This window comes from Rhinolophus sinicus, linkage group LG02 (genome assembly GCF_036562045.2).
Source record: "Rhinolophus sinicus isolate RSC01 linkage group LG02, ASM3656204v1, whole genome shotgun sequence".
In the NCBI taxonomy this organism is placed as follows: Eukaryota; Metazoa; Chordata; class Mammalia; order Chiroptera; family Rhinolophidae; genus Rhinolophus; species Rhinolophus sinicus.
In genome coordinates this window covers 150,837,252-150,853,883 of record NC_133752.1, presented here as the reverse complement: position 1 = coordinate 150,853,883, position 16,632 = coordinate 150,837,252, and the positions used below count along the sequence as shown (strand labels likewise).

At 47.3% G+C, this 16,632-nt stretch overlaps 1 protein-coding gene across 2 annotated transcripts; it reads right to left on the bottom strand.

Moving 5' to 3' along the window:
• Positions 1 to 694: 694 nt before the first annotated feature.
• Positions 695 to 15,177, bottom strand: DDX23 (DEAD-box helicase 23). 2 transcript variants are annotated; one of them, XM_074325759.1, is made up of 18 exons: positions 15,079 to 15,155; positions 12,449 to 12,478; positions 10,815 to 11,023; positions 10,288 to 10,398; positions 9,058 to 9,151; positions 8,884 to 8,949; positions 8,190 to 8,328; positions 7,783 to 7,916; positions 7,534 to 7,646; positions 6,098 to 6,241; positions 5,774 to 5,999; positions 5,340 to 5,485; positions 4,801 to 4,978; positions 3,821 to 4,063; positions 3,252 to 3,403; positions 2,912 to 3,020; positions 2,012 to 2,186; positions 695 to 1,575 (listed from the first exon to the last, which is right to left on the bottom strand). In XM_074325759.1, exons 3-18 carry the CDS (start codon positions 11,021 to 11,023, stop codon positions 1,352 to 1,354), a joined length of 2,463 nt encoding a protein of 820 aa, XP_074181860.1. In that variant the 5' UTR covers positions 12,449 to 12,478; positions 15,079 to 15,155; the 3' UTR covers positions 695 to 1,351. The 2 variants fall into 2 exon arrangements, with proteins under 2 accessions (XP_074181860.1, XP_019580241.1); XM_019724682.2 differs by lacking the exon at positions 12,449 to 12,478 and having other exon boundaries at positions 15,079 to 15,177.
• Positions 15,178 to 16,632: the final 1,455 nt, after the last annotated feature.

The window sequence follows — 16,632 nt, the reverse complement described above, 5'->3', positions numbered from 1 at the left end:
AGGAACCATATTCCCAGGAACCCCAAACCCACCCCCTCATGCCGAGGTGCCTGGAGGGAAATGTTCAGCAGCTCAGAAAGGACTTCCTGGGGAAGGAGACGGAAGAGGCTTTGTCACAGCCTTCAACTGTCCCTGCCTCAGGCCAAAGGCCCTAGAAGTAGCTGCAACGCGAACTCCATGTACTAGCCCAGGAACTTGAGGAGCACGGAGAACACACGATGCATAGCAGGCCTGGGGAGGACCCAGGCCCTGCAGCCCTCTCCCCAAACCTAACTCAGCCGGCCCAGCTCATCACTCCGTAATGCTTCTGTGCCCATCTCCATCCTCTCCCCTGAGCAGTGACCTCAGCGGCTGGGGAGCCAGGAGCAAAGGGACGAAGACAGTGTCAGGCACATAGCATCAGGGTGCGAGGTCCCGACCGTGCATCGCTTGGCAGTTTCACAAGTGCTTTCCTTCCTCACCCTTTGCAAAGCTCCCTAGAGGGTGTCCAGGTCAGAGCGACATGTCACGTGAGGCTGGAGCAGGGAGGGAAGACAGGCCATGGTCCTGCTCTCCTCAAGTGCCTGCTGTACTTAGATTATCAACTGAGATCCCAGGCTCTGCTCCGGATGTGACTTTCCTTCACCTCCCAAGTCTGATTTTTGTGGCACCAGAAGAACCTGGGAGATGGGTTTAGCTAGAACTACACACAGCCTTCATGTTCATGTGTTTATTCTTAGAACATACAAACTCATCTTTTCAGAGAATAGAAATTTCACTCAGGAACTTCAAGATGGACACAGCCAGCTCACCCTGTCCCACATCAACTAAAAAAATTGCCCAGATGAGGGATGCCTCGAGCGCACCGCACCCCTTGGTACAGGGGCCGTTCACAGCTCTAAACAAGGCTTTCACTTGTTTTATAATCCAAAAGGGCAAACACTATCAAAATGACATTAAGAGTCCAAGGTCCAGTCCTCACAGCGCGATCCCCTGGGTCACCCAGGGCCGTGATGTGCTGCAGCTCACGCAGGTAAGTCTCGGCCTAAGAAGTCCCCTCCCCGCAGCTGGGTTTCTGTTCAGCCTGGAAGGCAACGCCAACTGGCTACTCCCTGAACTGGCAAGAGCTGATGGCCCAGTGCAATTCCAGAGCCCACCAGGGGGCAGAGCTGGGTCAAAATCTGTGGTAATTGGTTCTCCCTGCCTCCGGCAGCAGCTTCCTCCTTTTGGAGCCGCCCACTCAGGCCCTCAAACCTGAGGGTCTAGGTCACGGAGTCTGATTGTTTCCTAAGGCCCCATAGAGTGAGGAGATGGAAGAGTCCTGAAGAACAGGCTTCAGAGCCTGCCCTTAAACCCGTGGAAGAGTGCTGTGTCAGGCAAAGATGGTCTCTTCCCTGCGCTTCTTGGTGAGGATGGTGCCAGGCTTGTGCTGGGCATCTGGGTGGTTGGCTAGCTCAGGGGGGCAGGAGGACACCGGGCTCTCCAGGATGGCCTGCTTCAGCTCATAGAACACAGCAGAGTCCTCTTTGGTGAGGAAGGTGATGGCCACACCACTCTTGCCTGCTCGACCCGTACGGCCAATTCGGTGGATGTAATCTGGGGAGGGATTGGGGGGTTAATGTCACTTAGGACGCCAGGCCACATGCCCTGGTGAGCAGTGTCTGAAGCTTTCACTTTTCAATGCATCACCCTCCCCGCACCTCCACAGGCAGTAAACAGTTTGTGCTGCCTACCCTACCCCTTCAGTGCCCACAGTGCTCTCCCCAAGACCGCTATTGATGGGCTCATCCTACCGCACTAAGACGGAGGGGCCCAGCTCCACTCTTCCCCCAAAACAGAATGCTGTCCCAGGTGCTGTGAGAACACACCCACATGAGATAGAGAGTAGCTCTTCTCCCTGGGACCAGCAATCCTAGACTTGGAGCTATGAGAGACGGTGGCAGCAGCCTCCTCAGCGCAGCGCCCCGACTTGGAGTGGAAAGAGACAAGGATCTCCCTTTACCCAGACGGAAGCTGCTTTCCCTGCACTTACCTTCAATATTTTTGGCCATATCATAGTTGACCACCATAGACACATCTTGGATGTCAATACCACGACCTGCCACATCTGTGGCCACCAAAATATCCTTGGCCCCAGCCTTGAGGTTGGACAGTGCAAACTCTCGCTGTTCCTGGCCTTTTCCACCATGTAGCGTACAAGCATTGTACTGTTGGGAGAACGGGGAGGTAAAGAAAGAGCAATGGGAATATGGAAAGACACAGACAATAAGAGAGTGGGGACAGAGGGGGAGGGTTGCAGAGAGCAGCACAGGAGGAGGGGAAGGGGAAGGAAACAGGAGGGAAAAAAAGAGTGCAATTGCAAGTTAAGGAGAGAACAAGTGAACTGAAGAAAGGATGGGAGAGACCAGGGGTGCCACGGCAGGGAGAGCCAGGGCAAGGTCAAAGGTCAAATTGGGTGAGATGTAGAGCCAGACAGATGAGTAATCAAAGAGAGAATGAGGGTGGGAAATGAGGGTGGAAAGCAGGCACCAAGAAATTGAAGGCAGTTTAAGCACGGACGGGAGAGGACACACCCTTCCCCTCAAACAGCAGTATCAGGAGGAAAAAACACTGATCCACATCTCCCTCCTGGTGACCCCGTCCCCTCTCCCAAACATAAACACAACCAACTCTGACCCAGGCTAGTCCACATCCTCAGATCCTGCCAGGATACATGTCTCAAACCTCCCACTGGCCCCGGCCCACTTAGAGGAAGCCCGAAGGGAGCTCTAGATGGCACCGCTGGGATGGACAAGGGTCAGAGCAATTGCCCCAGACCGCCTTATCCCTATCCAAGCTCCCTTTTCCTTCTGGCCCTGACTTGTTGAGTCCCGGAGAGGTTCAGAAAACAGCACCAAAGAAACCGGACTTTGCCCTCCCCTGCCAGACACACCCCCATCTTCTCCAGGGATTTGGCCAAAACATCACAGCCCTTCTTCTGGTTGACAAAAATGATGATGGGTGGATCAAAGCCTTGCTCCAAGATTGCCAGCAGCTTTTTCCTGGGGAGAAGAGGAAGAGAAAAATGAGATGCATACTAGCCTCCACTCCAAGTGAAACGCTCAACCCTGATCTATGACACCAATTCCAGGCTCTTCAGTGCCTGTGGCATGCTGAGTAAGAAAACAGAAGCACTTCAGCACGGCAGAACAATCGTCCTCCGTCCAGCCACCACCCGCACTGAAAAAAGTCCTTTCTCCATCCCGTTTCCTCCGGTTCAGCTGCCCCCGTACCTCTTTTCTGATTCTGACATGAGGAAGACCTTCTGTTCCACACGTTCGTGGGGCTTGCCTGCAGAGCCAATGTACACCACAGCAGGTCGCCGAAGATAGCTCCGGGCCAGACGCTCCACCGCTGGCGGCATGGTGGCCGTGAACATGACTGTCTAGGAAAGCAAGAGGCTCAGCCTTGGGCCCAGGCAGACACAATCACATATCCTACCACAACCACAGGCAGCTCAGCCCAGGCTGAAGAATCTAAAATGAGCCACGGTGTATGCTCTGATAGCCACCACCTTCGGAAATAGTGTCTTTTGCCTTCTTACTTCTTTCTTCAGTACCTGTACTTAATTAACATCTTATGACAGGAAGGGCTGAGAGCATTTGCTAGCACCTACGGTGGGCAGCAGAATGACTCTCTGGAATCATTTTTCCAGGGTGAAGCTAAATGGCTACACTGCTACAACTGTCAGAGGACTGTATATTTTGGAAACATGTTCTCTGGGCCCACCTAAGGCAAGAAAGGCTCTAGAGCAGGTTTGGCAACTTGCCACCCTTTTCCCAGCCCAGGGAAGCAGACTTACTTGGCGGTATTTATGTTTTCCTGACTCAAAATTGGCCAACATTTTCTCGGGGTCCTCAGCCTCATCCGTGTCCGGCTTCTGGTTGGTGACAGGCATGTGTTCCAGGATCTTCTGGACGTCTGGCTCAAAGCCCATGTCGATCATCCTGTCTGCCTCATCCAGAACCACGTAGGTACAACGGCTCAGCACCAAGTAGCGGTTCTCCAGCACATCAATCAGACGTCCTGGGGTAGCGATCACAATCTAGGGGGTACAGTGGAATCATATGCAGCCCCAGCAGGTACCCCTTTCTTCTCCTTCCTGTGAACTATCCACCCACTTGGACAACAGACCCCCAGTGCTAAGGAACTTGGACCCTAACCTCCAGTTATGTTTGGCACTGAAGTTTCTTGAGAACTGGCATAAAATCACTTACTGCTATCTTGGAGTTTTTTCAGGAATGAATCGGGTCTCTGAATAAAATCCAGGGGATAGACAGAGGAGGCAAAATCAGAAGGAACTTGCTTAGATGGAAGAGAGACTAAAGGATACTGTGGAGATTATATAAAGGGATTACGATAAGAAGTCTATAGAAAACTCAATTCCTACAGCAGATTTCTTATAAAAAGCTTTCCTCTCCTATCCTGAGAGGAAGGCAACTCAGAGTCAATGACTTGGCCTGGCAGCGATTAAGAGCACGGGCTTTGGAGATGAATCTCAGCTCTGCACACTGGCAGCTGTGTGTGACTCTGGACAAGTTACTAACTTGAGCCTCAGCTTCCCCTGTAAAATGGAGATACCCCTACCTACTCTGATATGGCTGTGAGAACTAATGCTGTGCACAGTACAATCCCTGGCGCGTACGCTCTCAATAATAATGCACGTCTATAGAAACCAGCTCTTTCCTTCACTGGACTTATCATCTATGGCAGAAACTAGAACGAGAGCCCCAAAACCGCACAGCCCAAACAGCAGGCTGGCTGCTGGCCAGGTGAACAAACCTCACAACCCATGCGCAGCCTGAAGCCCTGGTCTTCTCTGGAGATGCCGCCAATGACAGCCACAGTGCGGATGCCTAGTGGCTTCCCAAACTTGATGGTCTCTTCCTCAATCTGCTGAGCCAGCTCACGGGTGGGGGCCAGGATGATGGCATAAGGGCCCTGGTCTGACTCTTCGATCCTGTGGTAAAAGGGGCATCCCACAGTTTCATGAGCTTTCGTTCTCATCCAACCACAAACAGGAACAAGAGAAAGTCACACTTAAGGGAAGCTACGGGAATACGGAAGGTGGTGGGAAGAGGATGCAATGATCTCCCTAAAAAACCAGACTCCAGGATAGCCAAGTTCTCCAGGGAGTGGTCCTTGCCAGCAATAAAATCAGACACTTCTTTGATATCACGAGCCAGTTATTCTCTAATGTCCGACACAGACTAAAGAAGGGGCTTCTGATTATAGACTTAAAAGAAAACAAAACACCCATTTGTCACTTTCACCATTCCTACCCAGTCACATGCACTCCAACTGGTATCAGCTGACCCCACCTGTCAATTTTGGGAAGAGTGGTGATCCAGACCAGCAATGGAATGAGGAAGGCTGCTGTCTTGCCACTGCCAGTCTCAGCCACACCAATGATGTCACGATTCTGTAGCCCAATGGGAATCGCCTGTCGCTGGATAGGTGTTGGTTCCTGCAGTGACCCAGACAGAGTAATGGGCACAGGCAGAATTATATTACCTGGGCTACTGTTGAAAGAATGGGCACATATGCTAGCACATATGGAAGGACACCAAGTACAGGAATAGGGACCAGAAAAGAAACACAATCACCGAAGGCCAATACTTCCACCAGAAAGTTACAGACACTGTCACCTTGGTGCCCACTGGCAGAGAAGGCACCAAATAGCCAAGGACAAAGTTTATATGCACTAGAATATAGGAACATGTCAGGACTTCTGGACCGCTCTGCCCCTTCTTACCTTGTAGCCACACTTATCAATGACCTCCAAGATGTGTGGGGGCAGAGAAGAGTCTTTCCAGGATCGGATGGGATTGGGGATCTTGCCACCTTTAGTGGTGATGCTGTAGTCCTCACGGAAGATCCGCCAGTCCCTGTCCGTCATCTCGTCCAACTTCTTCTGGGACCAATGCCGATCATCCCAGCGCTGCTTGGCTTCCTTCTTACGAAGTTTGCGGAGTCTTGCCCTGGAGCCGAATCATCAGGAAAAAGTGGGATCAGTATCCCCCATCTCTTTTCTGTAGACTCGGGGCTCTGCCCAACCACCCCAGCCCGGACCACTCACTCCTCCTGTTCCTTTTCTTCCAGGGTCCGCCTCTTCTCCATTAGGTCTCCATAGAAACGGGACTGCTCTCGTTTCTGCTGCTTTAGGTCAATGCCTGCAATGAAGCCTCGCCCCAACAACTGCACCTGGTGCCGTTCTTTGTACCTGGGATTGAGAGAGGAAGAAAAAAGAGAAGGAGCTGATACAGCAGCAGAGGGAAGGGCAGGCTACCAATAAGTACCACTTCCCCTTCCCAGCCAGGGTCTTTCTTCACCCAGAGGGCTGGCTGGCTGACTACTACTAGTTTACCAACATCCCCATCCAGCTTAGCTATCTCTGTAGTCCCTAGTTCTCTCTAGGAACTGCCTGGTTTAAAAGACCTAGTTTAGAAAACCTACTGAGATCTGTATCTGTGAGTCTGTTTCTGGGTTTTCTAAAGATATTCACCAACGATATATCCTATAAGGAGTTAATAAACAAAAAATATAAAGAACTCATGCCACTTAATACCAAAAAGACAATCGAGTAAAAAAAATGGGCAGAAGACCTGGATAGACATTTCCCCAAAGAGGACATACAGATGGCCAATAGACATATGAAAAGATGCTCAATGTCACTAATCATGAGAGAAATGCAAATTAAAACCACAATGAGATATCACCTCATACCTGCACAAACAAGCGTTGGCAAGGATGTGGAGAAAAGGAACCCACGTGTATTGTTGGTAGGATTACAAATGAGTGCAGCCACATGGAAAACCATAGGAGTTTCCTCAAAAAATTAAAAATATGACCCAGCAATCCCACTTCTGGGTATTTACCCAAAAACATCCAGAACACTAATTCAAGATATATGAACCCCTATGTTCATTGCAGCATTATTTACAATAGCCAAGATATGGAAGCAACCTAATTGCCTATCGATAGATGACTGGATAAAGAAGATGTGGTATAGATATACGATGGAATATTACTGGGCCATAAAAAAGAATGAAATCTTACCATTTGCAACAACATGAATGGCCCTAGAGGGTACCTATGCTAAGTGAAATAAGTCAGACAAAGAAAGACAAATACCGTACGATTTCACTTACACGTGGAGTCTAAAAAACAAAATAAATGAACAAACATAACAGAAACAGACTCACAGATACAGAGAACAAACTGATGATTGCCAGGTGGGAGAGCGGTTAGGGGGCTGGATGAAATACAAATTGGCAGTTACAAAACAGTCACGGGATGTAAAGTACAGCATAGGGGATATAATCAATAATATTGTAATAACCAGGTGTGGTGTCAGGTGGGTACTACACTTATCAGGGGGATCACTTTGTAAGTTATATAAATGTCTAACCACTATGCTGTACACCTGAAATGAATGTAATATTGAATGTCAACTGTAATTGGGAAAAAAACAAAAAAAAAAACAAGACCTAGTTCAGGCCTAAAGCTACTCACAGTGGGTTGTAGTCTATGGATGTGTCCTCAGATGCATCCCACTCAAAGACAAATTTGCGATCATTGAGGTGCCTCGTTCGGCGCCGCTTCTTAATGCCACCCAGGTAACGCTCCTGCCCAGTGACAGAACAGAGTCCATCAAGCTCAAGGCCCAAACCTTGCACGCAGAGATCAGAATGGCCAAATAACTACACTTCATTCGTGTGTGTGTGTGTGTGGGGGGGGGGGTGGCAAAGCCCAAGGCTGCACCTTGATGGCATGCAGCTCCTTGCTCTTGTCCTTCTCCTCCCGGATCTTCTGCCGCCCTTCCTCGTCCTCATTTCCATTGGTCTCCCGCTCCATCCTCTCCCTGCGTTCCCGACGTTCCCGTTCCTGAGGGTCTTCTGCAGACCAAAGAAAGCAAAGCTGCAGAAGAGCTCAGTGGAGGAAAAGAGGGCATGGGGGAGCCAAGCCAAGGGCACCAAATGAGAAAAAAGGTGGGAGATTTATGATACAAAGGAAATGGAGACGTCACAGAAACTTTTCTCATGAACATCCCCCATCCTTTCCTCTTCCAAACTCCAGAGCAAACAGGTTCCTAGCTCCTGAATGACACCATCATCACATCCGACCCTTCCCTATCCCATCTGGGGGCTACAGGGGGTGGGAAAACGAACCCAACATTTTCCTGCCCAAGTCCTGAAACTGTTTCCTTTTCTTCCTTTCTTCTTCAAGCATCCTCTGCCGCTCTTCCACCTCCTGCTGCCGTCGCTTTAGGGCTTCAGCCTCTCGTTCTGCTTTGGAGAGGAACTTGGGCTACAAAATAGATTGGAACTGTAAACAAAGGATCTAGGAGCAAAGTATAATCATATCACTGATGGGAGATGGCAAGGAGCCCAAAAATATTTGCTCAGGTATTAAACCTGTTAAGGTAAATACAAACAGGTCTAGGATCCTGTTATGGGCTGACTTGTGCCTCCTCACGATGCATTATGCTGAAGCCCTAAACCCCAGTACCTCAGAATGTGACTATTTTTGGAGATAGGGCCTTTAAAGAGATCTTTAAAGCAAAATGAGGCTCCTACCCTAATCCAGTCTGACCAGTGTCCTTATAAGAAGAGAAAATTAGGACACGCAAGATATACCAGGAATATGCAATCACAAAGGGAAGACCACGTGAAGACGGAGAAGTCATCCACCTATAAACCAAGGAGAAAGACCTCAGAAGAAACAACCCTACTGACACCTTGATCTCAGACTTTCCAGCCTCCAGAATGGTGAAAAAATAAATGTCTGTGGTTTAAGTCACCCCATCTGTGGTGTTTCGTTATGGTGGCCCGAGCCAACTAATAGAGACCTTCAGATTCTTGCCTTAGCCTCAGCTTCTTCCTCTGCCTTTTTCTTGGCCAGAAGCTCCTCCAGGGATAATGGCTGGGCCTGAAAATAAAACACAGGACTTCAGTCCATAAAGGTTCTCTCCCTTTGAAGATCACAAAGTTGGCTGGAATTGAAGACGAAGATGGGAAAACGCTTCCTCTCCTTTACCTTAGGCTTCTTGTCACCATGCTCATCCTCTTCGTCCTTCTTCGAGTCTCTGTCTTTGCGAGATTTAAAATCTTTTCCTCGGCCAGGAGATAAACTTTAAGGAAAAGGAACAGGAAAGGTCCATATTGCTGCCTTACCCCAGCCCCTGGATGATTCAGGCTGAACCCCAAAAAGAGGATGGAAGTTTCTCCATAACTCAGCAAGACTGGCCCATGGTCACCTATCGGTCTGGAAGCTCCCTTGGCAGGCCTGGTCACTCTGCCTATTCTAAAACCTAGTAATGGCCCTGTCTTGGCCCCAATCTCCCCGAATCTCCTTTTCTGAGACTCATTTCTTCTGGAAAGTGGGACTTCACTACTGACATCAAAAATATTTCCTCCAAACAGCAGCAGTTGCACGTTGAAGGAAAAAGTTCTGTTTTATAATACAAAATAAATTTAGCCTACACGGCCACCCACATACACCCTTTCTAGATACTGCTATATATGTCCCATCTGCATTTTTCCTTCCTACCAGTTGCAGCAATCCTTTCCCTACACCTGCTATAAGCTTAATCTACAAGACATCTCAAACAACTCGACTGTGTTATGAGAATTCTGTACCTTCCCTTGAATTCTAACCACTCACTCAGAGCCAAATAAAAACTTTGCACAGAAAGTTTCCTGAAGAAAGAGATAAAGAAACTGGGGCACTCAATTATCCCATCAAATACCGGGGGTGCCAAAAAGATGTATACACATTTTAAGAAAGAAAAAAACCATATTAAAATTGTAACACTCAATATATACCAATAACAAAAGATGAATACAAGTCACGTTTGACTTCTGCAATTACAAGAGGTGCTCAAAGTGGTTACCATCAGCATAATTTTAATACAGTTTTTTCCTTTCTTAAAATGTGTATACATTTTTTGGGGCACCCTCTGTATATGTTATATATTCTGGGTAGAAAACTGAACGGTCCGATAGAGCTAAAGGAATGTTTTGTAGGCTGGTAACCTTTTCAAACTAATTTCTAAGAACAAGTTGACCCTCAAAGGGTTGTGACTTCACTAACTAGTTATTCTTTCTAAAGAAACATGCCTTTTAAAAAAACAAACTGCTCTGCAGTAAGTACCAATAGGATCCACTAAGAAAAACAGACTTTCCCATGAAGCTGAGCGAGCTCAGACACAGGAAGGAAGAGATGGAGGGGCATTCCCCTGAAGCTCCCTCCCACTCCCTCACGTACCTGGATCGTTTCCGGTCTTTGTCCCTTCTGTGCCCATCCTTATCCCGATCTCGGTCTTTCTTATTCCGATCCCGCTCCTTATCTCGTTCTCGTTCTTTGTGCCGTCGTTCTCTGAAGAAAAGCAAATTTAAGAAATCACTTGATATTTCCAGAGTATCCTTCTCCACTGCAGCCTTAAAAGTTCCCATGATCTTGTCTCCCCAAAGCAGAATTTTATAAATTGGGGAATGTGTTTCCCAGGGAAGTTATGAGGGCATTCTAAAGAGGTCTTATAGCTCAGAGCTATACTACTAAGTATTAAAGGCAATGATAGATCACGGACTATGTGAACAGATGAACTATCTCCCTTGGTCATCTGGACCTTCATCTTACAAGTTCCCTCTTAACCTTTATGAGCTAATGGGTCACTAGGTGTAGAGAAATGTGTGAAACACTACTGTCCTAATCCTGGAGGCATCGGAGGAACCAAGAATGAAGAAGTCTGAAAGTACTCTCCCTTTTCACACGCAGACATACAGTTACTCTACCTTTCTGTAGACTTGGATCGGGAACGGGAGCGAGAACGGCTGCCTCCTCGACGCCTATCCCTTGAACGATGCCGCTTCCTGTCTTTAGATGGGGAAGCCTTCCGGTCCCGGTCCCTGTCCCGCTCTCTGTCAGGAGTCCGGGATCGCTTCCTTTCCTCTTTGGAAGGTGAGGCATCACGGTCCTTCTTGTCAGCCAGCTCTCCTGCCATCTGTCACGGGTACGAGGAGTACTTCGTATGTACTAGGTACGGCTCTAAATTGTTTATATATAATGTACTTAATCTCAAAACAACCCTATGAGGTAGATATATTAGTATGCCTACTTTATAGATGAGGAAACTGCAGCTCAGGTATATAAAGTAACCTCCCCAAGGACACACAGGTGGTAAGTGGCAGAGTTCCAGGCAGTCTGGCTCCAGAGGCCCACTTTTATTCGTTACATTATACTGTCTCTGTGAGTCACTGTATATATTCATTTCTAAAGGTATATAATGAATGTACCACATGAAAAATTAGACAAGAGCATTGAAAGAAATTTTAATAAATGAATAGTGTACTAGCCGTCTCTAGGGACATCCTGTATTGTGTACCTTAGGAGTCTTAGGTCTGTCAGCCCATCAGATCAGTTAACACATAAAAATCTAAGGGAGATAAGTTCCCTTGAGCTATATAAAGAAAGCTCAAAAGAGGGAAAATAAAGTTTAATTTTGAGATTTGTAATTATACTCAGCACTCCAAAGAAAAACTAAATTTAAATGGAGAAATAGAAATGTACTTCTAGTTATGCAATGGGAAAAATTTGGTGAAGGGTACACTAACCTCCACGCACTTTTGCCACTTCCTATGAATGAAAGAAAGGGAAGGGAAGGGAAAGGAAGGGAGGAGGGGAGGGGAGGGAGGGCAGAGAAGGGGAAGGGAGAGGAAAGAAAAAAAGAAAAAAAGGAAGGGAGGGAGGGAGGGAGGGAGGGAGGGAGGGAGGGAGGGAGGGAGGGGGGAAGGAAGGGAAAAACTACAGGTCACAGACATTCTGACTGATATTGCCTACTCAGATTTTCACAGCCTCGATCGTTGCCCAGTCCCATGAAAGGTTTGAGCAAGAATTTGTCCTGTTACCTGTTGCCTGGAAAACACTGAACACCATGCCACCCTGTCAACTGTCTTTCAGACTACAAAATCTCCTTCAACGTCATTTGCTAAAACAACAGCAAGTCTGAATCTGCCTCTAGCCTATCGTCATCATCACCGCTGCCACCACCACCATTCCTGACACTTGGGATACATTTCTCAGAACTTATTTTATTGCCAAATAGTTCAACTAGAATATCAGTTCCCTAAGTTTTAGCTTACAATCCCCCTTTCCCATGTCACTTCCTGCCATATATCTTTAAGAAGGGAGACTGTGTAAAGAGAAATAAACAAATAGCATTTTCAAAAGATGGAAACCCATTTTATCTCACAATTGTATGAGAAACAATCGAATGTTCTATATCAGTGCATTGTGCATTATCACAAGGAAATTATACTTTTTTCTTCCATTTATAGCCCTAACAAAACACCACAGAACGCTATTTTCTCTATAAAGCATCCCGGACATCATTCTTTCAACAAATATTCATTCAGCACGTGACAGGTACCAGAAACTGTTCTGTGTCCTGGAGATATACCTGTAAACAAAACAAAGTCTCAGCTCTCTAACATTTAAATTCCGGCGAAGCAGACAACAGTAAAGCAGAAAGACAAGAAAATTTCAAATAGTAATGAGCACTAATGAAGAAAATAAACCAGGGTTATATGATGGGGAGGGATATGAACAAGAGATAGAGGGCTCACAAAAGAATTTTTTGGACATATACACTGAGCCTTGACTGATGAGAGAGAGCCTGCAAGGATCAGGGAAAGGAACTTACTGGTTAGGAGCAAGTATTAAGGCAGTAGGGAAGGAACTAGCTTAGCACATTTGCTGATTTAAAAACAGACTTGTGTAGGGCCGGTGGCTCAGGCGGTTAGAGCTCCGTGCTCCTAACTCCGAAGGCTGCCGGTTCGATTCCCACATGGGCCAGTGGTGGGCTCTCAACCACAAGGTTGCCAGTTCAATTCCTCGAGTCCCGCAAGGGATGGTGGGCAGTGGCCCCTGCAACTAAGATTGAACACGGCACCTTGAGCTGAGCTGCCACTGAGCTGCCGCTGAGCTCCCGGATGGCTCAGTTGGTTGGAGCGCATCCTCTCAACCACAAGGTTGCCAGTTTCGACTCCTACAAGGAATAGTGGGCTGCGCGCCCCCTGCAACTAGAAAACAGCAACTGGACCTGGAGCTGAGCTGCGCCCTCAACTAAGATTGAAAGGACAACTTGACTTGGAAAAAAGTCCTGGAAGTACACACTGTTCCCCAATAAAGTCCTGTTCCCCTTCCCCAATAAAATCTTTAAAAAAAGAAAAAGAAAAAAGACTTGTGTGGCTGAGTAGCAGACTCAGGGAGTTCAGGGAGGTAGGCAGGAGTCAGATCATAGAAATATGTTCTATGCCGAGGTAAATAAAGGAACTTGGGTTTTAATCCAACTGCAATGGGAACCTTAGAAGAGTGTTAAACTGGAAGTGATGTGATCTAATTTTACATTTTTAAAGAATTACTTTGGTGACTTGCAAGAAAACTATATAGTAGGGAGGCAAGAGTGGAAACAGAACCACTGAGAATGCAATTACAGTAGGCAAGAGATGACAGTGGCTTGTTCTAGGAAAACGGCAGTGGAAATGGAAAGTAGACAGCTTCAGGGTATATTTTAGAGGCAGAGCTGATGGGACTTACTAATGAAGAGAGAAAGGAAGAGAGGACACAAAAATAGCTCCTGAATTTATGGTAATGGCTCACGGTGCATTTAATGACCGGGGAAGACTGGGGGAAAAACAGATTTAGGAGGAAATCAAGTGTCCTTTGGCCATGTTGAGTGTAAGATGTCAGTAAGAAAACCAAGTGGAGATTGCAGGAAGGCAGTTAATGCAATTCTGGAACTCAGGAGAGAGACCCAGGAGATAAAAATTTGAGTCATCAATATACAGATGGCTTTTAAAGCCATGGGACACTAAGTGATATTACTTAAGTAGACAGTCTGAATAAAGAAAAAAATAAAAGAGGACCCATGACTGAGCTCTGGACCACTGTAACATTTAGAGGGCAAGCACAGGAGGAGCCAGACGAAAACCTGGAAAGTAGCTACAGCCAGTGAGAAAGGAGGTGAAAAAAGTGATTTCCATGACCTGGAAACCACAGAAGCCAAAACACATTTCAAGGAGGGAAGGGTGAATTGTGTCAAGTGGAGTAAGACTAGAAGATAAAAGCAGTGACTTGCATTTGGAAAAACAGAGACTGTTAGTGACTTTGACCAGAGCTGTTTCGATGGCACCGGGTGGGGGTCGGGGGTGGGGTAGAAGCCTAAGTGGAGTGAGTTTAGGAGAATGAGAAGTGAGAGAAGACAGTAAACATAGGCAACTTTTATTATAAGTTCTACCTATCACAGGCCAACCCTAGCCATTGCTTCTCAGCAGCCTTCCTTGCAAATCTCCAGATTTGAGTTTCTCAGTTGTTGTAGGGCAGGGGCAGATTCTGTTTCATTCAGTGAAATGTTTGTGAAACACCCACTAAATGGAAGGCACCGTGGTAGGTGCTGTGAAACTTACAAAAGGCAATTAGGAAGCTCCTGTACAAAAGCTATGAGACACATACCAGAAGGAAGGCTCAGATAAAGTGTGAAAGGAGTTCAAAGAAGTTTCCTTAAATTTGTAAAAGATCTGGAATGATCTGTAGAGGAAGTGACTCTTGAGTATTTAAGTACAGGTAGAATTTAAAGATGTGTAATTGAGGGTGCGGAAAGGGAAGTCATTCCCGGCAAAAGAAATAATACAAGGGGCGCAGAGGCGGGAAAGCATGACTGGTTCTGGGAGAAAAGCCACAGTTCCAATTTGGCTGAAGCAAAGACTACTCAACACATGAAGGAATAAGGTCAGATTGGGGGTATCACAGATTGCTGTACCAGTGGACAAAGGTCTGGCCTGTAACATCATCCAGGTACCTGGCCTGTGCACCCAGGAGACAACACTACCTCCCGGGGCCCGCGCCCCTTCGCTCCGGCCGGCCAGAGCTTTCTGGGCTCGTGCCCCTTCCCTGAGGCGTTCTTTCCCGCCTGGTCCCGGAGGCAGGAGCCACTGCCGTGACCCACTCTCGCCCTCTCTGTAAGCTCATTAGAAAGTGCCTCCATCGCCCGGGACTCACCACTCAGAATCTGAACCGCCCAACGCGGCCTCAACGTCGCAGAGCAGTCGCCATCTTTCCCGTTTCCTGGTCTCCAAGAAGCATCCCCGCCCCCTCCGGCCGCGCGGCAAGCTGGGAAGACGAGTTCCTGATATTGGGCGGTGGTGGCCGACAACGAGGGAGCGAGAACTACCAACCCCAGAATGCACGGCGCGAGCGCCCGCCCTGGGCCGCGGGGTCTGCTGGGCAATGTGGTTCGCCAAACATTTGAGTTGGCTAGAGGAAGAGTTTTCCGTGGGTAGGTTTTGCGCAAAAGGTTCTCTCCCTGTGCAGTCTTCCTGGAATATGCTGGTCTTCCTAGAAACTGCGTTTAAAAACTATCATGGCTCGTGGCATACAACCTTTCGTGGAAAAGCAGTTTTACAAAAATCTGTGAGACAAATTAGCCCAATTTTATAGGTGGACAAACTAAAGTTTAGGTTGCAGGAGTAGCGAGTATTTCACAATGTAAGTGGGACAATTCATTATGCGGGACTATCCCAGATTTAGCAGGATATTTTAGCAACCCACGATAACAATACCCAGTTATTGTGACGACTCAAAATGAGCCCACGCAACGGATTCCAAAGGCCTCTGGGAAGGACGGTATCACCTGGCCTGGGCTGTGGCATCTATTTTCTCAACATTCCAGACAGGACCCTGGCTTCCCCATTTTCTTGCTGTTTGGAATATGGCCAATGTTGGGCTATCTTTGTATTTTTGCTTCTTTCTGCCTTATATTTCGCCCTTTTCAGTCCTCCACTGAGCTTTTTTACCCCAAATTGTATTGTTCACTTTGTTTCTCTTTGGTCTTATCATTCATAATCCCCCGCCAAAACAAAAACCTTGCAACTTCCAGGATGGGTTCAAATAGATACTAGGAAGTACCTAATGCCTCCTTCCTTCCCATTTTGCCATCATCAGTTGGTTTCAATCCCACATGGCTGCAGGTCTGGCTTTTCTCTCTGTATGTTCAATTCTCTTCAAGCAGTCTCAGGATAGACCCAAATAACCCGAAAGCCCTCAGCATCACACACAATGGCCCAAAGTAACCCTCGAGTTACACTTCTGCTCTTCGAGCTCTGCAGCCTTTTTACCTGCCACCTCCACCAGAGACAGAACTGCAGGGAACGTAATGAGATCTATTAAGTGTAATCCACCCGGTGAACACTGGAGGGCTCTACACTCACAGAATGCAACCCCAGCTAACAATTAGATCAAAGCTGTAGACTGGAATCTTGAAGAGCTGCAGTTAGTATTTACTGAGAATCTTCTAAGTGCTCGACACTTAGCTTACCTTACTTATTTTTTACTTCGGCCTCATAACTGTATGAGGTGGGTATTATTTCCATTTTACTGACAAGGAGACTGTGGCTCAGAAAACTTAATTATGCCTTCAAGGGCCACATAGTTAAAAGCATGGAACCAGGCGTCAACTTGAGAGTCCATGCTCTTTCCCAATTTCCAGATTACCATTTGTCGGCATCCTGAAAGATGAGTAAATTGAGACCCGGACAGGTGATGAAGCTTGTGCAA

Coding starts and splice junctions, on each gene's coding strand:
- DDX23 (XM_019724682.2), bottom strand. CDS start 11,023: ATGGCAGGAGAGCTGGCTGACAAGAAGGACCGTGATGCCTCACCTTCC. Junction 8,950..9,057: donor ATGGTGACAAGAAGCCTAAG/GTAAAGGAGAGG, acceptor TTTTATTTTCAG/GCCCAGCCATTATCCCTGGA. Junction 7,647..7,782: donor AGGAGCTGCATGCCATCAAG/GTGCAGCCTTGG, acceptor GTCACTGGGCAG/GAGCGTTACCTGGGTGGCAT.